The 23956-nt window shown below is 45.2% G+C and overlaps 1 protein-coding gene and 1 long non-coding RNA gene across 10 annotated transcripts in view; one reads left to right on the forward strand and one right to left on the reverse strand.

The window, feature by feature from the left end:
• Positions 1-14911, reverse strand: part of LOC141166541 (uncharacterized) — a 39850-nt gene extending 24939 nt beyond the window's left edge. Inside the window, exon 1 of the long non-coding RNA XR_012251321.1 lies at positions 14551-14911. This is a non-coding gene — a long non-coding RNA (uncharacterized lncRNA). The remainder of the gene's footprint in view (positions 1-14550) is intronic.
• Positions 12970-23956, forward strand: part of CHD2 (chromodomain helicase DNA binding protein 2) — a 129991-nt gene continuing 119004 nt past the window's right edge. For 2 of the 9 annotated variants that reach the window (XM_073653302.1, XM_073653303.1), the window contains exons 1-2: positions 14937-15504; positions 15616-15740. In XM_073653302.1, coding sequence (XP_073509403.1) covers positions 15439-15504; positions 15616-15740 — 191 coding nt within the window. In that variant the 5' untranslated portion in view covers positions 14937-15438. The other 7 variants (XM_073653315.1, XM_073653311.1, XM_073653310.1 and 4 more) reach the window with 7 other exon arrangements.

The raw sequence follows: 23956 nt of genomic DNA on the forward strand, positions 1-23956 counted from the left end.
AAGCTGGACACCTGGCAAGAACTGGCCCTCTACGCCTTGGAGGTGCTGGCCTGCGTTTTGTCCGAGTGGGCTTTTAGTGCTGCCGGGGGGCATATGCCTGTCAAATGAAAAGGCTGACAGGCTGACTCTTATCAAAATGAACAAGGCCTGGATTGGCCCAGACTTCTCAACCCCACCGGATGACAGCAGCGGAACATAAAGCCAAATCAAATGTTCCTTTTTTTTCTGGTGTATTCCCATATACCCCTTCCCACACAAACAGGGGTATGCGGTTCATGGTTTATTCTTTTTCGTGTCCTCCTCCTCACATATCAACAGGGTAATCATGAGACCCTCGGTCCTAATTTTTACAGGGTGTGTTTTATGCCCTCCTTCATCATTTTTAGAGACGACAGAGGAGCCGGGTCCCAGGAGGCAGGGTCGCTGCTGAAGGAAGCTGGCGGCGGCAGCAGTGGGGCAATGCCGCGGGCCCCAGGCTGGCAGGAGGCGGTGTTCGGCGGAAACAGGAGTGGGGAGATGCTGCGGGCCCCAGGCTGGTAGGAGGGGGTGTTCAGCGGAGCTCAGCGGTGCGGGGGCTCCGCTGACATTTTGAGAAAGCCGGAGCGCTCGCACAGTTGAACACCCCCTCATACCAGCCTGGGACCTACAGCATCGCCTTACTCCTGCTGCCACCAGCTTCCTGCAGCAGCGACACTGGGACTCTGCTCCCAATTATTTGTACCTGTGTACCTGAGATTGCATCTGTTGAAGGAGTTTCATGATTCTGTCTTAAGTGGTCATCCTGAGGTCACAGCTACGAGGAAAACTATTGCTAGACGCTTTGGTGGCCGTATATATATATAATATTAAAGATTTTGTATCTGCTTGTGAAGTTTGCACACGCGCTAAAGAATGTCATAACCGGCCGGCCGGGGAATTGGCTTCATTGCCATATCCAGAAAGACCGTGGACTTGTCTGTCCATGAATTTTATTATGGATTTGCCACTGTCTACTGAGAAATCTGTTATTTGAGTGGTGGTTGACTGATTCAGCAAACATGCTCATTTTGTTCCTTTGACGGGGTTACCAGTGCCGAGACACTCTCTACGTTGTTCAGTTGTCATGTTGTGAGATTGCATGGAATTTCTCTTAACATTGTGTTTGATTGGGGAGTGCAATTTGTCTCTAATTTCTTGACAGCTTTTTGTAGGAAACTGGGGATTGACTTATCCTTTTCCTTTGCCTTCTATCGTGAAACCAACAGTCAGACAGAAAGGACAAATCAATCTTTGGAACAAATTTTAAGGGGTTTTGTTGCGGCTCAGCAGGAGGGCTAGTCTTCATTTTACCTATTGCTGAATTCGCTCAGTGAGGTTTCAGTGGGTCAGTCAGTCCATTGAAATCTCACCGTTTTTTGTAATTATGGTTTTCATCCCCATTTTGCTAAATGTTCTAGAATAAGTTTTGAATGTCCTGAGGTGGAGGCTGCCATACAGAAACTTGGGAATGTCTGGAGTGAGGTACAAAAGAATATTGGGGCCGTTAAGATTCACCAAAAATGGAAGGCTGATAGAAAACGTTTGGCGGGTCCTGTCTTTAAAGTAGGAAATAAGGTTTGGTTTTTGTCCAAAAACATCAAACTTAGGATATGTGCAGACTATCCAGAGCCGGCTGCAGCCCCGAGGCTGCGGAGGAGCCGCCTCCGGCTTCAGCTCATTATGCAAATGAGCGCCGGCTTCCTTTTTTTTTTCACATGCAGACTTTCCTCATAGAGATTAGGTCTATCGGGAAAGCACCGCATGCGGACCCGCAGGAGAAATTGACATGCAGCGGCCTGGAAAGACGCGCCGCATGTCAGTTTCCGCGGGTGTGCCGCAGACGCATAGTGCGCATGGGATTTGTATAAATCCCATCCACTATGCTGTAACATCTGTCCGCAGCCCATTGCACTTGCGCTGCGTCCAATCCGCAGTGAAGACTGATCGTGTGCACATACCATTATTAAAGTACCATTGGTGAAGTTATGTCCAAAGTTTATTGGTCCCTATGAGATTCTAGAAGTGGTCAAACCGGTGGCTTTTAGGTTGCAGCTTCCTCCATCACTTCACATCCCTAACGTCTTCCACAGATCCCTGTTAAAGGAGTTTGTCCCTTCAATTTTATCTCCCTCATCCCCGCCTCCTCTGGTTTCTGTCGACTGCAGTTCAGAATACGAGGTACAGAGAGTCGTGGATTCTCTGAGGGTCCGAAATTCCCTCCAATAACTCATCCATTCTTTCTATGAATTTGAGTGCATTACTATTGTTCATTGACAGGTATTACTACCAGTGTTTGTACTTGTACATCTGTTCTTCTAGCATCCTCAGACATCTTCCGGCTATAGAAATGTTTGCCAGTAGTTTCAGCGAAGCACATAATTCAGATATCAAGATGTTCCCCAAAGAACGATGTAAGCTGAGGAAGTTTTTGATTCTCTTCAACTCTGATTTTCATGCATCCTAATAACCAATTTGTGATATTGGTCTGAAATCTTTGATAACCTCAAAACACCAAAATTATATTAAATTCGAGAAATATTCCACAACTAAATATAAAAACCTTAATCTTATTTTAAGTGATCATAAAGTTTTACAAGTGTCTGTGTTATTGTAAATGTATCCAAAAGCCAAAATGTGGATGAAATTAAAAGAGTCTGTATCATCTTTTTCCTTCAGGGTAGCAGGACTCTCCTGCCTCCTGCTCCCTGGAGGGGGCCAGTGCATTTCTGAAGATTGACAATTATATTTGCGCCACTGTGCGCTCTCCATTGCTGCTAGCAGAAACAGCTTTGCCTCTGCAGCACTGGAGAAGCACAGGGGCACTGAAGCCGGCAGGATCCAGAGATTCAGCCAGCTTCAGAGCAGCCTTTGCAGACTCTAAAACATAGAGCGAGTGTGTTCCTTTCCTAGGGAACTGCTTACCTCTGAGACTGCAGAGGTGGCCGGTAGCCTAAGCTTGTCTCCAATCCTGTTATAAGGTCCCCTTGTCCTGTAATAATGTCCTCTGTTATGTAATAATTTCCCCAATCCGGTAATAATGTCCCTCACCTTGTAATAATGTCCCTTGTCCTTTAATAATGTCCCCAAGCTTGTAATAATGCTCCTTGTTCTGTAATAATTTTCCCCGTTCTGTAATAATGTCTCTTCTCCTGTAATAATTGTCCCAGTCCTGTAATAATGGTCCTCAACCTGTAATAATAGTCTGTAATAATTTCCCTCGGCCTGTAATAATGTCCCCTATCCTGTAGTAATGTCCCCATCCTGGTCCCATCAAATAGTAATGTCCCCATCCTGGTCCCAACTTATCATAATGTTTCTATCCTGGTCCCATCTTATAGTAATCTTCCCATCCTGGTCCCATCTTATCTTATAGTAATGTCCTCATACTGGTCCCATCTTATAGTAATATCCCCATCCTGGTCCCATCTTATAGAAATGTCCCCATCCTTTTCACCTTCTTGTAACAATGTCCCCCATAATGCTGCTCTTTATATACACCTAGAAAAATTATTCTCATCTGACCTAGCTCGGCGAACAGCATCCTCTTCCTCCTCCACAGCCGGGGCGCTTAGCAATGACGTCATGTGCGGCCGCACTGGGACACCGACGTCAGTTTCTGGCTACTGATTGGCCAGTTGCTGGTATTGAGGGGCACAGAGCCAGTCTCTCTTGGATGCTCATTCCGTTGAAAAGGAGCAGTGTCATCGGCGAGCCCCTGGCTCGCTGGACCCGATTGTCTCAGGGGCCCGAGGGCCACACAAAGGAGTCTCAAACCTGCGTGATTTAGACCCCTGGTTTAGGACATAGGCAATCTGCTACTTTTGGTTATATTACATTCACAGTATTTTCTATTTTTACCTCGGTAACCTGAAAAAGAGGACTGCTTTGTTATTTCCTCTCCTGCTGCTCTTTGGTACAACCCTGCAGAGTACTGGCTTGTTGTGAGAATGGGAATGATAACTATGGTACCTGTAAACTTATTATGTTCAAAGCATATTATCAGCACTGGGGTCCCGAGCTCAAATCCAACCAAGCAGAACATCTGCATTGAGTTTATAAAAAGGTAGCACCCTATGCCCTGATGCAATAGTCAAACTGTCAAGGATTCTCAACCGGGGGGGGTCATGCAGATCCCACCACTGTTACCACTTTGTCACACATGACACCAGAGAGATAGAATCATAGAATGTGAGAGTTGGGGCTCGCTCTCACTTGTGATGCAATCAGACGAGTGCAATCCGATGAAAAATCGGATTGCACTCGCCCCAATGTTACCCAAGGTGCAACTCACATCTGCTATTATTTTCTCATGCCGATTCGGCATGCGAAAACAATCGCAGCATGCTGCGATTGCATCCTCAAATTGCATTGCACGCACCCATATAAGCCTATGGGTGCGTGTGAAACATCGCACTACACTCGGATAACACCCTAGTGCAGTGCAAGTCCCGCAGATGCCAGCAACAGAGGAGATGGAGAAATTGATTTCTCCGTCCCCTCTGCAGCTGTGCTGCGATCCTCTCTGTGCGAGAGGAGAGGATCGGAGCACTGACATTCGGCTCCCGCTTGCAGCAGAGCAGGAGCCGAATGTCGTTAGCATATCGCATCGGATGCCATACACTAGTGGGACCCCTGCCTTGGAAGGGATCTCTATGTCCAATCCCCTGCTCAATGCAGGATTTACTAAACAATCTCAGACAGATGTCTATCCAGCCTCTGTTTCAAGATTTCCATTGAAGGAGAACTCACGACCTCTCGAAACAGCCTGTTACATGACTGTGAGGTGCTCATTGAACACGCTCACTGTCAATTTTTGTTTTCTAATATCTAATCTGTATCTTTCTTTTTCTCCCTTCAAGAGGCTTCTGATAGCTTACTGGAGTGTTCTTGACATTGATATTGTCGACTATGAGTGTGGTGATTTAAAATATCTAAACCCCCATTAATCCCTTTTCCTAATCCTCCACTTGCCCAACCCCCATCAAAAACCCATACCAAAGAATAACAGACTCAAAAGGTTGGATAAATATCGGCCACAGTGGCCTTTTATTATAACATTACAAACATGGATAAACATTATAAACGTGCTTAGGTCCTTGAAGTTCAAAAATTTGGTGACCACCTCTTTAACCAATCAGCGATTACTCACAGCCGCTACACACAGGCTCAGGAGCACCAATAACCCCAAAGGGGTTGTAAACGGATAACCGCCAACCAGGGGCATGACATTTCTTTGCCTTAAGCCCCAGAAATCACCAGACCCAAAAAGGTATCACAAAGGGATCAAGGCCTGATGAATTGAATGAACCAATTTCGTAGAAGAAATTTTAGAACCACTCTCCATAATCTTTGAAAATTCTTGGAGAACAGGAGAAGTCCCAGAAGACTGGAGAAGAGCAAATGTTGTTCCTATTTTCAAAAAGGGGAAGAAGGTGGACCCAGGGAACTATAGGCCGGTGAGTCTGACTTCTATACCAGGAAAGATCTTTGAACAAATTATTAAACAACATGTATGTAAGTACATGGATAAGAATGAAGTGATTAACCAGAGTCAGCATGGGTTTGTAACTAACAAGTCATGTCAGACTAACTTAATTTCCTTCTATGACAGAATCACTGACTGGGTGGATCAGGGAAATGCTGTAGATATAGTATATCTTGACTTCAGCAAAGCATTTGACAAAGTATCTCACACCATCCTTATTGAAAAAATGACCAAGTATGCAATGGACCAGGCAACTGTTAGGTGGATTCATAACTGGCTTAGTGATCGGACTCAAAGGGTGGTTGTAAATGGCTTCACATCCAGCTGGATGAATGTCTCAAGTGGGGTACCACAGGGCTCCGTCCTGGGACCTGTATTGTTCAACATCTTTATCAATGATTTAGATGAAGGAATTGAGGGTAAACTGATTAAATTTGCTGATGACACAAAGCTAGGAGGGATAGCTAATACTAGAGAAGAGAGAGAGAGGATTCAAAAAGACCTAAATAAACTGGAGCAGTGGGCAGCAACCAACAGAATGGTTTTTAACAGGGAAAAATGCAAAGTACTACATCTGGGCAATAAAAATGAAAAAAGCATATACAGAATGGGTGGAATAGAGCTAAGCAACAGTACATGTGAAAAAGACTTAGGTATACTAATAGATCATGAGTCAACAGTGTGATGCAGCAGCAAAAAAGGCAAATACAATTCTGGGATGTATTAACAGAAGCATACAGTCTAGATCACGTGAAGTCATTATCGGTCTTTACTCCTCTTTGGTCAGACCTCATCTGGAATACTGTGTACAGTTTTGGGCACCACATTTTAAAAAAGACATAGACAAACTGGAGCAAGTTCAGAGAAGAGCGACCAGAATGGTGACTGGTCTGCAAACCATGTCCTATGAGGAACGGTTGCAGGATTTGGGATTGTTTAGCTTGCAAAAAAGAAGACTGAGAGGAGACTTAATAGCTGTCTACAAATATGTCAAGGGCTGTCACATTGTAGAAGGATCATCTTTATTCTCATTTGCACAAGGAAAGACTAGAAGCAATGGGATGAAACTAAATGGGAGGAGACACAGATTAGATATTAGAAAAAACTTTTTGACAGTTAGGGTGATTAATGAGTGGAACAGGCTGCCACGAAAGGTGGTGATTTCCCCTTCAATGGACGTCTTCAAACAGAGGCTGGACAGACATCTGTCTGAGATGATTTAGTGAATCCTGCTTTGAGCAGGGGGTTGGACCAGATGACCCAGGAGGTCCCCTCCAACTCTACCATTCTATGATTCTATGATTCTATGATTTAACACCACCTTCAAGGACCCTGATACATGCCACCACGAGAGCATTTGAATCCTCAAATACTTGAGACTCCCCCTCTCCTTGAAGAATATGGCTTGCTAAATGCAATGCTAAAGTCCATATATTTATACCTATGGCGTTCAGATGCACGCCATCTGCTAGCCAAAAATTCCCCGAACTGTCTTTTAAATCCCAATGCCTTACTGCAACCCCCCCCATTTCTAGACACGAAATTCGAAATTGCTCGATTCACCTTCTTCCAGGCTTTATTAATCTTTTCTACCGACCGTGCATTTTGCCATACTCTTTGTGGAACGATCTCCGACCACACTGTTACTAACCCCGGAAATGAAGTCCGAATGCAAAGAAAATCGTGCTTCATATTCTTTATCAACTCCCTACATTGATGAACCCCCAAGTCACCACCTAAATGCAAGCATAATATGTTAGGGGTGCGGTAAAAGCTCACAAACTTATGCACTTCCTGTAGCAACTTGTCCCACCCCATACCATGCAAACCGAGCCATCGAACCACAGCCTTGTCTCTTGAAAAACCGATCGAGCCGATGTGCGGAGCGACAGGAGGCAGAATAGCGCCCCAATGAACATACAAATGGCCCATTATCCAAACCAAAAGGGTGGAACCTGTATAGAAAACAACGCATTAAACACAAAACACAAAATACGATCAGTTTACTGTGACGACTGAATCCAGACGGAATTATGATAAGAAACGACGTGATTCCCACCTACCAATTCTTTTTACACTCTCTGGACTCAAACCACATACTGCTGACTCCGTAGCAGCCCCTATCCGGAATGAACGCGGAGCGAAACTAGAGGGGTCTAAACCCAACCGACTTAAACAGCTCCTAAAAACTTACGTGAACTGGTACTTATATAAGAAGGTCCCGTCCTCATGGCACAGCAATGGGCCCTCCCATCTCCGACTAACACCCTTAGTCATAATTCCAAACTTTTTCCTGTGGCCACTATGTCCTGAGTGAGCTAATGGCACCCAGCTTTTTTCCTAACCGGAGCCACCAACTCGCCTACTCTTAAAGCGCCAAAAAATGCCAATGAAAAAGCTAACTGGAACTAAAACACTTCATATTGTGAATGACAAATCCTCTTTAGCTCTGTTCCTAAGCATTCCAATAGCTCGAACGAAACCGAGAGCCGACTGTCCTTCCGAGCTCTACCCCTACTAAAACCTTTCATGGCTTGTCGAACCAGGAAGTGTTTTGTAATGTCCGTATACCGTCTAGATTTTAACCCAATAGTCAAACCTGGAACCAGCCGATTCATCTTGGACAGAGACCAATCTTCTAAAGCTCCCTCGCTTAACCACAACAGCAACAGTCCTACCTTATCATCGTCAGACGCAACCTGATCCACACAACCGAGACGTTTTTTCTACAAATCCCACACAGATTGATAGGCAGACCAAATACTACTCAACAGCGATGCGCCGATCAATGGTTGTGCTGCTCGAATGCCAAACTTCATAAATCCTGTGGGCACTCCAGACCTTTCTCTGATGCGTTGGGAACCAGTGACCGGAAACTATGCCACTGGAAATGAGAGAGAGCATCAGTGACCGAGTTCTGTACACCGGGCACATGCGAAGCAGTCACACAAGCATTCAATCGTAAACATTCCAAAACTAAACAACGCAATATCCGAATTACAGGAGGGGAAGAAGCCGTTATGATGTTTATTGCTAGCACCACGCCCATGTTGTCACAATTGAACCGCATCTTCTTATTTCGAAAATGCCCTTCCCACAAACTTTACCGCTACCAAAATTGTGGAAATCTCCAAAAGAGTCACGTTTTTAACCAAACCCTCTGAGCGCCACTTCTCCAGCCACTCACTTGCCCTTGAAAATAAGCTCCAAATCCTGTACTCCCCGCTGCATCGGTAAACAATTCTAAGTCAAAGTTGTACACTACCTCATCCATCAATAACGAACGACTGTTATACAGCTCCAAAAAGATCGCCCACACCGCCAGATCATCTTTATGATCCTTCAACAACCAGATATAGTCGCACTAGCCAATCTATGAGAAAAGACATGAGCATAACTCTGCATGCAAAATTGAGTTTTCCTAGAAGTAATTGCATCTCTCTCAACGTTAGCTTCTTTACCCGCAGATCCCTTAGCAACTTCCACTTTCAATGCTGAAGCCCTTTCTTCCGGTAAATGAAACTCCCACCTCTCTGAGTCAATCAAAATGCCTCCTAAAAAACGGATACAAGATGTTGGGCCTTCAGTCTTTTCTAGAGCCAACGGGACTCCAAAGAGTTTCGCCACCCACTCCATGGTACCCAACGTTGACTCACACATCTTCGAATCCCCTGGACCAAAACACAAAAAATCATCCAGATAATGAATGATAGGTGCCCCACCGGACACATCCCATACAACCCACCCCAAAAAACTGAAAGCCTCAAAAACCGAACAGGAAAGGGAACAACCCATAGGCAAGCACCGATCAACAAAATAAACGCCTTCCCAAAAACAACCCAAAAGCCGCACGCTCTCTGGGTGGACTGGTAACAATCTGAAGGCAGCCTCAATATCAGTCTTTGCCATGAGCGCTCCCCTTCCAAACTTACGGACCCAACGTGTCGCCTCATCAAACTAAGTATACACTACCGAACACAGTTCAGGCGCAATGCCGTCATTAACCAACCTTCCCCTTGGGTATGAAAGGTGATGAATTAGCCGATACTTGGCTATTTCTTGGGTACTACTCCCAAAGGGGAAACAACCAAGTCTTTAAATGGTAATTCGACAAACGGCCCCGCCATGTGGTCCAAAACAACTTCCTTTTTACATTTTTCTGACACTACCTTCGGATGGCGGTAAGCAGACTGTAAATTCTTCCTGTTGCATGGTATTTCAAAGGGTGGGGGTGGTATCCCAAACCCTTCCTCAAAACCTGAAATTAAGAGCTCCGCCTTAACCCTGTCTGGAAATCTACTTAGAAAAGGAAGCATCTCGTGCAGTTTCACTGGAATTACCGGGAGGGGGGGGGCTTTTCCTTTTGCTTTCCTGAACCTTTTCACCCCATGAAGTGACCCGATACAGTAGGAAAATACGTACTTAAATTTACAACTGGTTCCAAACTTGCACTGGCTTTCAATGAACTGCCAGGATACCCCCTGATTTTTGACAACCGGTCTGCTCTGATTGATTAGTGCCCCCTGTCCATTCAGTGTGGCCGGAGAATCCGCCCCCCCCCCCCCGAAAGGGATGGCCAAACCTAGCTGGCGCCATAACTCTCAACCATAGGTCTATATCCTTCTGATCCCACCTGATTGCTGGCCTAATCGCTTTCCTTTGTCAAAACTGTTCGTTGTAGCTCAACCAGGTCTGACCCTCGTAAACTCGGTACGCTTCCCCTATAGAGTTAAGATAGCAAAAAAGGCCCGAATAGTTCTCCAGTGATTTTTCCCCTATAACACTTGCCAAAATGGCGAACGCTTGCATCCAATTGGCAAATGTCTGCCAAATCAAACGCCATCTCCGCTTTTTCTCATCGTTTTTACTGCCAGTAGCTACTATAGATGATAATCATGCATACTTCTGAAGGGGCTCTAAAATCATATCTATCAGCCTCAGAAATGAGGCCGGGGCCCCATTTAACCCAAAAAGCAAGACAACATAATGATAGAGACCGTCCGGTGTAATGAAGGCTACCTTTTCTTTTGCCAACTCTATCAGAGGCACCTTCCAGTAACCCTTGGTCAGATCGAGCGTCATGAAATACTGGGCCTATCCCAGTCTCTCAAACAGCTCATCTACCCGGGGTATTAGATAAAAGTCAAACTTTGACACTTCATTCAATTTAAGGAAATCGTTCCAAAACTGTAACGATCTGTTCGGCTTTGGAATCAGTACAACGGGGCTAGCCACTCACTCCTGAACTCCTCTATGACTCCTAGCTGGAGCATTTTTTTTTACCTCCTCCGCGATGGCTTGCCTCTGGCACATGGTACAGTTTCATTCACACCCTTACCTGAGGCTTAGTGACAATGTCATGTCGGATCAGAGATGTACGGCTGGGCAGTTTTGAGAATATGTCCTTACTCTGCTGCACTAATATCCGATCCTCCCGTTGCTGCTGTTTAGAAAGAGCTTCGCTTATCTTGACCTCGTTCCCGGCCTATTCCCGGGCCAGTGTCAGAGGATCCAAAGTAGATACGACCGGAGTTGCATCGGTAACCATACATTCCCGATCTATCCACGCCTATAACAAATTTACATGATATACTTGCTAGGGTTTCCTCTTCCTGGGCTGATATACCCTGTAATTCACCTCCCCAACCTTTTCCCTGACTTCATATGGCCCTTGCCACTTGGTCATGAACTTACTTTCGGCAGAGGGCACCAAAACCAATACCCGATCTGTTTTTTAAAGGACCCGACTGTGGCCTTCCTATTGTACGCTCAGCTCTCCACTGCCTGGGCACTGATGAGATGTTCCTTTACAATAGGCATCACAGCCACGATCTGCTCCTGCATATTCGCAACGGACTCTAACACGCTTTTATGGCAGGTAGGCTCCTGTCCCTAAGTCTCTTTGGCAATGTCCAGCAGGACCCTGGGATGTTCGCCATATAATAGTTCGCATGGAGAGTTCCCTGTTGAGAACTGCGGTACCTCCCGGACGGCAAACATTAAATAGGGCAGTAACATATCCCAATTCTTAACATACAGTTGAGTGTTTTGTTAAATCTCTCCACTAAGCTATCTGTCTGGGGGTGGTTCACCGACGTGCGCAATTGTTTGATCTGGAGTAGCTTACACAGTCCCTTTGTCACCTTGGACATAAAAGGAGTCTCCTGATCCGTAAGGATCTCCTTAGGAAGCCCAAGACAGTAAAACATGGCGAACAGCATGGCATGGCAATAAGTTTTGCCATGGTATGACGAAGCAGAATTGCCTCCAGGTAATGAGTGACATAATCCACTACCACTAATATGTGTTGGTGGCCTCAGGCTGAATTTACTATTGGCCCTACCAGATCCATGGCAATCTGCTTAAAAGGTATCTCTATAACAAGCAGAGGAACCAGTGGACTACGGAAATATGCAGTGGGTGTGGTCAGCTGACACTCTAGGCATGACACACAAAACCTCTGAACCTTGACATAAATCTCGGGCCAAAAGAACCACTGCAGAATACGCTATTACGTCTTTTTAACCCCTAGGCAGCCTCTCAACACGTGTTTATGGGTCAACTCAAGCAGAGCCTTGCGGTAAGATTGGGGCACTACCAGCTATTCTATGACTTCATCCCGGATTTTGTCAACTCGGTATAGCAACTACGGGTTGACAACCATACAAGGAAAAAACTCCTCTGCCTCAGGTTGCTGAGCCACCCCATTTATTTCTATCACCCTTTCCTGTGCCAGTGTGGGATCCTGGAGCTGAGCTGATCCAAAAGTATCCCGGATACCTACAGCTCTGGGATGGATGTGGTTTCTTTGAATTCTGCTGCCAAAACATCTAGGGGAAACCTATTGGGATTACACTCTTTCTTTACAAGTGAAGGTGACCCCTACGGCAGGTATCCTTGACTCTGAATCTTTGGGCTCCGTGCCCGGACAGACCTTTACCATGGGACGGTTGGCTTTGTCCTCCCACAGAGACCAGAACAGGGGCAAGTCTCTTACTAATATAGTCCCATAAGAAAGGATCTTTACTAATGCCAGTACGTTTAATCTCCCCACACGGGGTGAACAGGGTATCCTCTGCCATGGGATAGTCCCAGAGTTCCCCATGTATACAGATGACCCCAATTTTCCCTCCAGTGAGTTTTTCCCCAGGATCAATGACCCGTGAACGAGTGTCACTAGGCTCCAGTAGACATAACAGCAGACGCTGGGGCTGCGATATAGACAACATAGGAGACATGGGACTGCGACATAAACTTCACAGGAGAAGTTGGGGCTGCGACATAGACATGACAGGAGACGCTGGTGCTGTGGCTTAGACATCACAGGAGACGTTGGGGCAGCGGCTGCTGGTTTCTTCTGTGGGCTGGGAGCACATCACGTAATAACTCAGTCAACATATGTCCAGACACATGCTCATGTCCGGACGTAATCTTCTGTTGCCAGTCTGACAGCGTTCAGTAGTGAACACTGCGTGCGCGTGCTCGCTAACAAATTAAAAGGACGACAGCTGTCAAAACACAGCTGCCAGCCCGAGCCCTGAGGTCCTTGGGAATCTGCCTGAGGGCCAGAGAAAAGGTCATCACATGCCGTAAATGGCTTCCGGGCTGAGGTTCCCCAGCCTCCGTATGTATGAGGGATATAATTGTGAAAGAACAGTATCGTGTGGACAGTATGCAAAGGTGAAAAAGTACGGTTCTAGGTCAGTATTCATCTACTGGCGGTGGTTTTGTCGCTACATTCATTTATCAATAGTGGTTCTGGTGCGGATTCATGTACTGCTGGTGGCTCTCGTGATGCATTCATGTACCGAAGGTGGTTCTGGTGTTGTATTCATGTACTTATGGTGGTTCTCGTGCTGCAGTCATGTACGGACTGTGGTTCTGGTGAAGTATTCATGTACTGACAGTGGTTCTGGTGAGATATTTATGTACTGAGTGGTCCTAATGCTACATTAATGTACTGATGGTGGTTCTGGCGCCGCACTCATATGCTGACGGTGGTTTTGATTACTTGGTTCTGGTGATGTATTAATGTACTCATGGTGGTTCTGGTGATATATTCATGTAAATACCCTTTTTTCTGCTGCCCATGGGATTGGTTCAGTATGAAAATGTGGCTCTTGAACAAAAAAAATGTTGTGCAACCCTGAGTTAAACTGTGCAGTAGTGCAGGGAGACTACCGCTCTCTGTTCTGTAGACTGCAGGTCACTTTAAGCCAGCAGTTTACAGAACTGATACACTGCACGTAGACGATGTCAGAGACTATGACAGCACGCTAGTCTGCCCTGTGGACTCGTCAGTATCCTGGATTAGATGAGCATATGATGTTTTTTTTTTATTAAAACTTGAGGTGTGACTGTGGGGGCATCATACAGTATGAGGTTTACTTTAGGGGGGGCCTGAACCAGTGTGGGGGATCCTCATACATTGTAGGGACTACTGAGAGGTCCATTATATAGTTTGGGGGCTAATGCGGGGTCCATTTTACAGTTTGGGGGCTAATGCAGGGTCCATTACACAGTTTAGGGGCAAATGTGGAGGCCATTATACAGTCTTGTGGCTACTGTGGTGGTCATTATACTGTTTTGGTGAACAGTTGGGACATCATACTATGTTTAGGGGACCTGTGAGAGTATCATACTATGTATAGAGAACCTCTGGGCTCACCATACTACATATAGGGAAGCTGTGGTGGCATTATATTGTGTATATGGAAGCTGTGGGCCACCATACTCTATATAGGGGAGCTGTGGAGACATCATACTCTGTATAAGGGAAGTGTGCACATGGCCTCAATCATGGCTTATGTATACCTGCGCCAATTATCTACATCCCATTTCCCCCATGATGGTGTTTCCATGCTTGATGTCTTGTGCTGCTCGCCAGATCACATACTTCACTTATATGACTGTATTTCTCCTTTAGTCACTAGCTTCTTAGACTACGCTGGCTTGTTTTCCTTTGGTTACACCTTATGGCCTGATGAAGGTCTGTCACACAACGAAACGTTATTTGTGTTGCATTACAATTCCTAATTGCTTCTTACCAGTAGTGTTAGCTTTCCTCTGTACACTAGCCATGGTGGTCCCTGTCTCAGCACCGCATTCTACACAGTGATGTGTATTCCTTCCCACTGGAGAGGGGTTTACCTCCCCCTTCAAGGAAAATAGACATTTTAAAACCTTTTCCTCACAAAATGGCTTACTTCCTGTCCAGAGAGGAAGTGATGTATCCCGGGGATTGCAACGTTTACTGAGGGATGGAGACAAAGGAGGCTCCTTGGCTGCAGTGTGTGGCCAGAGCAGGGTGCAGAGCCCTGTCCCGGTGTCGGGGTGGCCCTCTGCCCTCCTGGGGGGCCCCTTCCTAGGCCTGTGGTAATGGTGGCGAGGAGGGGGTGGGTCCTCAGTGCATCACCTGAGTTCTGGGGTAAATGTACAGAGTGTCAATCACAGGCAGAGCTCAGAGCTGGGAAGGAGCTACAGATGGCGGCTGTGCCTTAGAGCCTCCGCTCCGCGCTTTCCCTTTCACTTCAGGGGAACTTTGTGGAACTTGTGCCCCCTCCTGAGCGCCCCTCATCCTCCGGGACCCCTGCAAGGACCTGAAGCCCCGAGTGTCGCCGCTTTTCTCGTGTTTTTTCCCCGCCGCTCCGGAGCCGAGGAGTCTCGTTGTTTTCCAGCTCATGGCGCACCTCCATATTTGTGCGCTGTGATCGTCTGCCTCCCTCCGCCTGCCGCCGACCCCCGGGATCGCGCTCTCACCCTCTGCCGGCCTCGGCGCTCGGATTCTGACCCTTTTTACTCTGTTTTTCTCCTTTTTATTTCGGTTTCGTGTATTTCCCTCGTTTTCCCGATGTCCGCAGTCCGCTTCCCCCGGGTGTCGGATCATTACATTTTCTGTAATCACAAATCTCCTGTCCGGGCGGGCGAGGCGGCCGATGTGGAGCTGTCGGCGGCCTCCGGTGCCCGATCCCCGGCCTTCAGTGCTGGTGCTTCCCCTAGCAGTGAGTGTGTGTGCTCGGAGGGTCTGTGTGTACATATGAGGGGCTGCGGATGTGCCCGGCGCTGCCGCCTGCTGCAGAGGGAGACTTTACCTCTCTTTCAGCCTTTGACAGCAAATACCTGGGCATCCTCATACTAGCAAGGCCGGCAGCCTGCCCCCTGCCCCGGGCACAAAGATGATGAAGAGCACGGAGGAGGAGGACGGCGGCGGCGGCTCAGCGCGGAGCAATGCATCCAGGTAAGGGGATTATGGGGGTGATACTGCTGCTGGCATCACATCCACTGCTGCCACCGTCATTACCCCCCCCCTATATTTCTCTGTAGCCCCGAGTGAAAGCACTACAACTCCCAGCATGCCCCGAGAGTGACTGCTATGACCTGCTGGGGATTGTAGTCCCACTGTACCTGCAGAACCACAAGGTGCAGACCACTAGGTATATTTTGTACCTTTATCCCAGCTCTGACCTTGACTGTCATTGCCACACCCTAATTTTGCTGGGCACTATAGAGGCCCAGAGACCCCTGCAGCCTCCTCGCCCCTGCCAGGGGTTATTACCTGTGCAGTCATGTTTGGGGGGGATTGCTGCTGGTTACATGACCTTGTTACATTGGTGGTCTCTGCTGCATTGCACCATTTCTTCTCAGTAACACTTTATATGGCCTCGTTCAGTATTTGGTTAGTATGTTACCTCAGTATTTGTAAGCCAAAACCAGGAGTGGGTGATAAATACAGAAGTGGTGACGTGTTTCTATTATACTTTTCCTCTGACTGTTCCACTCCTGGTTTTGGCTTATAAATACTGAGGTAAAATACTGACCAAATACTGAGCGCGTGAACGTGACCTAGATGTTACTACAGACCAGGCCACAGATCGAGCCTGGGAGTAAAGTAGCTGCTCTTCCAGGCCCTGTCCTGTCTCCTGGGAGCATCATGTACATCCAGCTCCTTGTCAGTGTTCCCCGGGGCTGATACTTGTACCTGCCGTGTATGACGGCCTATGGCGTGTGCAGATGGAGGCGTATTTTTATTATTAGTGCCTGCTGCCTATTTTCCTGTTTGCTCATTATATATATATATATATATATATATATATATATATATATATATATATATATATATATATATATATATATATTTTTTACTCAGTTCGACGTCTGTTGTATCTGTTTATTAATAGTTAATGTACGTCTATTACCCCTATATCTAAATGTTATGTTTTCATTATTATATTTTGCCATGAAATATGTTATCATTTATAGTATTTATTTGTACCTTTTTTTTAATATGTAGACTATAAACCTAAAAATGGCACATCCCCCATTTAGTATGTATCCAGGCTTTTGGCCCGAATACTACCATGGTTAATCATCCAGTACCATTGACTATTATCCTTGTTGCCCATGGGTACAGGGATGAGATCTGTGGGTCTTGTGGTACATTTCTATTTTCCTCTCGGCTGCTTCCTTTTTTTATTAAAGAATTTATTTGTATTTATTTTTTTTTAAATCAAATGTTTATTTAACAAATCATCAAGAGAAACAACAAATATTTGGAAGAAATACGATTATACATCTCATACATATTTGCACAAGCATTTGCTTTAAATCCCCCCCCCCCCCCCCCCCCCAAATAAAGCAAAACAAAAAAATAAAACAACAAAGCTCAAATTTAACTCAGTTACCCACCTCCGTCCACCCCTCCCTTAGCCCCAACAAACTTTCCCTCCCTTTCTGGTGCATATCAAAACAAAGAATTAAAATTTTAATATAAAGCTCATTTCATGTGAACCCAAAATATTTCCAACATACATGTGCTTGGTGTATTATGGCTGAATATTGTACATTACACCGCTATTATAGAGATATCAGTATGTTATTGGTGTATTATAGCTGAATATTGTACATTATACCGCTATTATAGAGCTATTAGTATGTTATTGGTGTATTATGGCTGAATATTGTTATTATACCACTATTATAGAGATCTTAGTATGTGGTACTGGTGTAATATGGCTGTATATCGTTCTACTGCACCGCCATTATATAAAGCACACGGTGACCAGCTGTGCAGCCGTGCTTCATGTTATCCCACACTTCCTCTAATGATACATACACACTTTTATACACTGTGGCTATGGGAAGCTGTGATATAACACACCTGACATATTATGGCAGGAGTATACAGGACATGTCTGAGGTAATGTGCTATGTAGCCTACATATATAACACTGGGCTTTCCTGCATCAGAGCCCTCACTCTCCTCTGTCCTTGGCGTACATTTTGTGACTGGCAGCCATTTTAGAGAAATGCCTCAGATGAAGCTGTAGGTGTTTGTCATGAAGAACGGGTGTTTTCTGTGATATATGAGGAGAGAAAACAGATGCTTGCGAAGAGGCATTGTTACCAGTGAACATGTGAGAATGCATATTGAAAAATATATCTATTAAGTTTGCCGTAACATAATTATATTGCCCAATTAGAAAAAAATACACAAATATGTGCCAATTCACAAAAGGAGCTCCGGGTAGAGCAGTCGGTAAACACTTAGGGCCTAGTGCTACAGAAATCCCTTTTAAAGGGAACCTATCATGTAAACTGTCCCCAGGTCATAATTAGTGGTGTCATGTGCATCACTAACATGCTTTTTTTTCATGAAAATCAGCGCTATAATCATTTGCCAAAACCACTTTATATAGTTATATCTTACTTGCTCGTTCAGGGATAGGGGTGTTTGAATTCTGTCCCCGTGTTTGCGGTGACGTCACCTGAATACTGGAGTTCAAATTCCGCGCTTGTGCAGTGTGTGCGCCACTATCCGCGCTTGCGTAATGTGTATTTCTAAGCCGCGCTTGCGCATTGTCCATCGGCTCCCCGCGCATGCGCTGTGACACTGTGAACTAAACACTGCTTCATGGCGCATGTGCGGGGAGCTGGTGGACAATGTGCAAGCGCAGCTTAGAAATACACATTACGCAAGCGCGGACAGTGGTTCACACACTGCACAAGCGTGTAATCTGAGCTCCAATATTAAGGTGACGTCACCGCAAACACGGCGACAGCATTCAAATTGATTGGACGGTGACCACCATGACTGAATGCAGTAATGAACACCCCTATCACTGAACGAGCAAGGAAGATATAACTATATAAAGTGGTTTTGGCAAATGATTATAGCTCTGATTTTCATGAAAAAAAAGCATGTTAGTGATGCACATGGCACCACTAATTATGATCTGGGGACAGTTTACATTATACAAATGACATGACAGGTTCTCTGTAAGGCCCTATAAATAGTCGCCTGCCTGACCGTGGAGATTGGCGCCCTATGGACGCAAATTATTATTATAGCGCCATTTATTCCATGGCACTTTACATGTGAGAAATGGGTATACATAGCGAAAACAATTAAAATAATCTTGAAGAAAACGTGACGGCGACTTGTACAGGAGGAGCGAGGACCCCGCCCACGAGGGCTCACAGTCTACAAGATATCGCCCTTGCTCAGTGTCGATTTGCCTTGAAATCCCTATTGGTCCCTATCGGCTCCTATACTAGAAAAATATCCGCCTTTACATACCAGGCCAGGAGGAAAAATACCATATATCTTAATCTATACTTCTCTGGATAACCGAATACTTTAAAGGGAATCTGTCACCAGGTTTTTCCCATATAAAGTGGGGCCAGGACCTGTGTGCCCTCATATATACAATATTCTAGAATGCTGTATAATTTCTCAATGTGCTCTGCATAACACAAAAAAAGAGCTTTTATTATACTCCCCTACAGTGCGGTCTGATGGGCGTCTCTGGTCTTGATCCCACACCACCTCTTGCCATCGCCTTACTTCTTGCTTAGTATGGTTGACTTGTCCTACATCATACACAGTCCCCAATCGCTCTCCTGTGCAGGCGTACTTCTCTGCCCGCCGAAGGCAGAGCAAAAGTTCTGTAGTGTGCCCTTTTCCCGCGCATGTGCACAACAGTACTTTGCTCTGCCCTCATCAGGGCAAAGAGGAGAACACTGTGTGGACCATGCAGTAGGGGAGTATAATAAAGGCTCTTTTATTTTTGTGTTATGTAGAGCACATTGGCGACTTATATATTGCATTCTAGAATACTGTAAATAAGGGCATACAGGTCCTGGCCCAACTTTATATGAGGAAAACCTGGTAATGGGTTCCCTTTAAAGAAATGATATTATAATGTGGCCCCTATATCAACTAATCCCATCTAACACTTACTGCCCCTTATTTGCATTAGATAACACTATGGCATAAACCACCAAAGAGGATATTCAGCCACTGGGCATTATTCAAGGTGTCAGAGAAATTCACGTGTTTTTATCTGGAGGCAGCGTTATTATACATGAAGGGGGAGTTACCAGTGTGAGAGAAGTAACCAACACAGAACAGGAGAAATGAAATTTGTCTTCATACAAACACATTTTTGCAGCTTTCTGAGCTCTGCTGTATTGTAACAATATTACAACCCTGTCTGCCTGTGATATGGAAGCTGAGCGGAACCTGCAGATGTGTGAGGTATAATCACACACAGCTCTGCAGTGAGATCAGGAGAGCAGAGAAGGGTCATCACACATCACACTGGTATCTCCCTCCTTCATGTAAAATGAGCATCTTCCCCAGAGCCTGGAAGAGATCATTTATATCAAGTCATAAAAGATGATTTCTCCACAACAAGGCATCTGATATGAGGCACACAGGGATCACTCTCCCCTGCAGTCTGTAACCTGTATGCCCATATTAATGGGTTGGAGAGCTCACATGTGGGGACAGATTCCCTTTAAAGTATTCAGTTATCCAGAGAAGTATTGATAAGGATATATAGTATTTTTCCTCCTGGCTTGGTAAACTAAGGGGGATATTTTTCTAGTACAGGGGCTGATAGGGATTTGAGGAAAAATCAACACTGAGCAAGGGCACCATTTGAGTCTATCTGCCAACCTCTGCAGTCAGGCAGGCGACTATAGGGCCTTAACAGGGATTTCTGTAGCAATAGGCCCTAGGTGTTTACATGCTACTCTACCCTGAGTTCCTTTTGTGCATTGGAACATAGTTGATGTGTATTGTTTTTAATTGGACAATATTGGAATTATTTTAAGGCATGCCTAATAAATATATTTTTTAATGGGTAAATAAATTCTGTGATTGTCTCGAGAGGTTTACCCTGTACTGTTAGTCTTTAATTTGATATGTGAGAATTCCATGGAGATTAGGGCAGGAAAGCTGCTACTTTCAGCGTTTTCTGCATTTCTATTTCAGTCACAAAATGGCTTTTCCTTTGTGCTGCAGCACTGGGCTGCCATTCTGTGATGCTCTGCGCTCTCCACACGCAGGAGGAGGAAGTTGCTTTCTAGGAGTTCAAAGGCCATCTTGTGCCTGCTGCTGCTGTGATTGGTTGCTGGGCCTCCTGGTAACTGTGGCGTCAGCAGTGCGGCGGCCTGCCCTCCCCCGTGTGATATCAGCTGTGCCTGCCACTCCCAGCTCAGTCAGCCAGCTGGAGGCAGCCTGTGCTCCTCTGCAGGGTTATTACATACATGGACCGCAGGCACCAGTGCACACATGCTGCATGTCTTATCATACACATGGTAGAATTGTTCCGTATCTAGTTTTCATGACACTTTTTAGGCTAAGTGCACACGATGCAGAAATGTTCCGGATTTTTCCTGAGTGTTTCTGCATCTCCCTGGCAGAAAAAACGCATGTGGATTGTACATGTGTTTTTCCTGCCAGGGGCAAGCGTAAGTGAAGCGTTTTTCACATGCGATTTCGCATGCGGGTTGTCACACGCTTTCCAAGCGTTTTTAGCATCACTTGGAAAGTGCTTGACAACTTGGTCACACTATATAAATCCATGCTTTGCTTCATCCCGGCCCCGTCTCTCTGTTCACTGCGCTGATCAGGGAGCACAGTGCACGTCACAGGGCCCTGTGACGTAGAGGGGGGGAATATGATAATTAAGCATATAGGCAGTGATTGCTTGGCGTCCCCCGGACGCCAAGCCTGTACAAAATAGAATTGATTAAAGCACTTTTCTCTGCAATCAAACCTCTACTATGGGCCATACAGGTATGTATAGATTTACTTTTCTATACCCTGTATGGCCATAGTAGAGGTCTGATATCTCCCAGGGGGTGACAGATTCCCTTTAAGTGTAACTTGTCCATGATTGTTAACCCTTACCACAGCTTTAACACTGAACCTGGTTAAAAAGGGTGTCCGGTTTAAAATGAAAAGACATGATCATGTTAGCTTCTGGCAGAATTAGTTTTCTCTGCAGAGCTCGGAATGCTGAGCCCTGTATAACCCCGCCCACACCTTTTGATTAGCAGATTTTGGTGTACATAGTATATAGACAGTAAGCTGCTAATCAGTGCTGGAGGCCTGGTTGGACCAGAAGGCAAGTGGGCAGCTCCTATAAGTGACACATCACTGTAATAAAGCTCTCTTTCACTACATTATGGTGTCCTCAGATTACATAGCAAAAACCTGCTGACATATTGCCTTTAAGAATTCGACTTTCCTCCTGAACAAGGATCCTATAATAGCTATTGACACTGCAGTGAGCATTACAGATCTGGATTCTCCACCAGCTCTGTATCACTGCCTCTTAAGCTGAAAAATGTATCTGGATGTATAGTTTATTAGTAATAATCTCTGATGCATCCCTAGGAATGCACTTATTATGCAGCACAATGCTGCTGTGCTGCAGGCGCACTCCAACAGTAGGTTACCTGTCCTAATTTCATGCAAAATATGTTTTCACAGGGAGTGGTGTAATAAGTGACCTTGAGGCTCCATACTGAGAGTGCAATGGGACCTGACTCCAGCCTGATTGCTGACCATTTTAAGCAGTAAGTTTAGAACATGACAAGCTAACAATCATTTTAGTCTTCGTAAAACACTAGAAATATATTTTAATAATACGGAATAGTAGAATAACCCAGTAATGTCACAGTGCAGGAATACTACACACAGCGATGTCACAGTACAGGGATACTACACACTCTACCCCCTGAGCAGAGCCCCGTCCTTCGGGGTCAGGTGATGGTGACGTCAGGGAGGCACTCAGTCGTTAGCATGTTGCCGCTGTACGGTGATAGGGAGGCAGCACAGCTCGGAGAAAACAGAAGTGCTGAGATGGACGAGGCTGCAGTAAGATGGCGGGTGGAGAGAAGGGCAGTAAACACAGGCAGGGAGCCCTAAGTTCTCAGTACTAGAGTTGGAGACTTGGGGTGGGGGCTCAGGAGTAGATTGTGGGGTTTAGGGGATGCGGGATGGGACTCCCCGGCTGTGTGTGAGGGTGAGGACTGCATCATTTAATAGCGCTGGAGAAGGAGGCAGCAGCCTTTGTTCACAGCTCCTCACCGGATAGTCCGGGAGCTCGGTTTGGTGGTGACTGCTGACCTTTCCCGGAGCCCGTGCTTTTGTCCCCTCCATATAACACTGCACATGTCACACACTGAGGGGGCGACTGCTGACTCTTCACCTGCCAGGTCTAATTTTTATGTATGGAGATCTCCCCATTATGTTTGCAGTTAAGATCCAGGGGTGCTGGGTGCCCCCCAGCTTTGTCTGCGCTCTATTACATAAAAAAAAAAAAAAAACTAGTATCCCTGACTCTGGAGGGAGGGTGGGGATATCATTTTAGCTTTTGGTGGATAATGAATTTTCTGCTTCTATTTTAGAGGAATTATTTTAAAAAGGCCGGTCCAGATTGTTCTGTTTTGTACCTCCTATTCCTATGTCGTATTTATGGTTAATGTGATGTTTCTTGTTCATTATATAGTTTCTAGATGGGTAGGACACTTTATATTCCATATAATGTAGAGCCCACCCCCAGTGCAATATCTGCCGTATTTCCTTGGATAGACCAGTAATATGTATATTTACAGGATTTCTTTTTTTTTTCTGTTTTCAGGTGGATGCACATTCTCAGCCTTTATTTGTAGAAGTGAGTATATGATTGTTCTTATTACACCTTTTATTTGTTTGGAATAATGTTTTTGGACCTTCCAGCTTTATATTAACGATGATTTCTTTATTCGCAGCTAACCAAAAAATAGATGTACGATTGACTGCAGAGCGATGCCTGTTACCAGGTGTGTCTTCATTCTAGAAATGACAGATTATCTCTTCTATAGAAAAATATATTTTTTATTTACATTTTATACAAAGTAAAATATTTGAGAAAAATATATACTTTTAAACTTATTTAATTTTTCAGTAACTTAGTAAAAAATAAGACTTTATTTAGTAATTTGTTAAAGGTTTACAATTACTGTTTAAGTTATTCTCACAGTGGATGTTTTACAGATCCTCAGAATATTAAGTACACATTACAATCTGTATGTATTTTTTTTTTCTAGTAATGAAATATTTATGCAACTTTTATTTACCTGTATTGATATAGGGTCTTGAGGTTTATTTTGACTCTA

This window comes from Phyllobates terribilis, unplaced genomic scaffold (assembly GCF_046119375.1).
Source record: "Phyllobates terribilis strain yellow unplaced genomic scaffold, ASM4611937v1 Scaffold_11__3_contigs__length_659146591, whole genome shotgun sequence".
Taxonomy (NCBI): Eukaryota; Metazoa; Chordata; class Amphibia; order Anura; family Dendrobatidae; genus Phyllobates; species Phyllobates terribilis.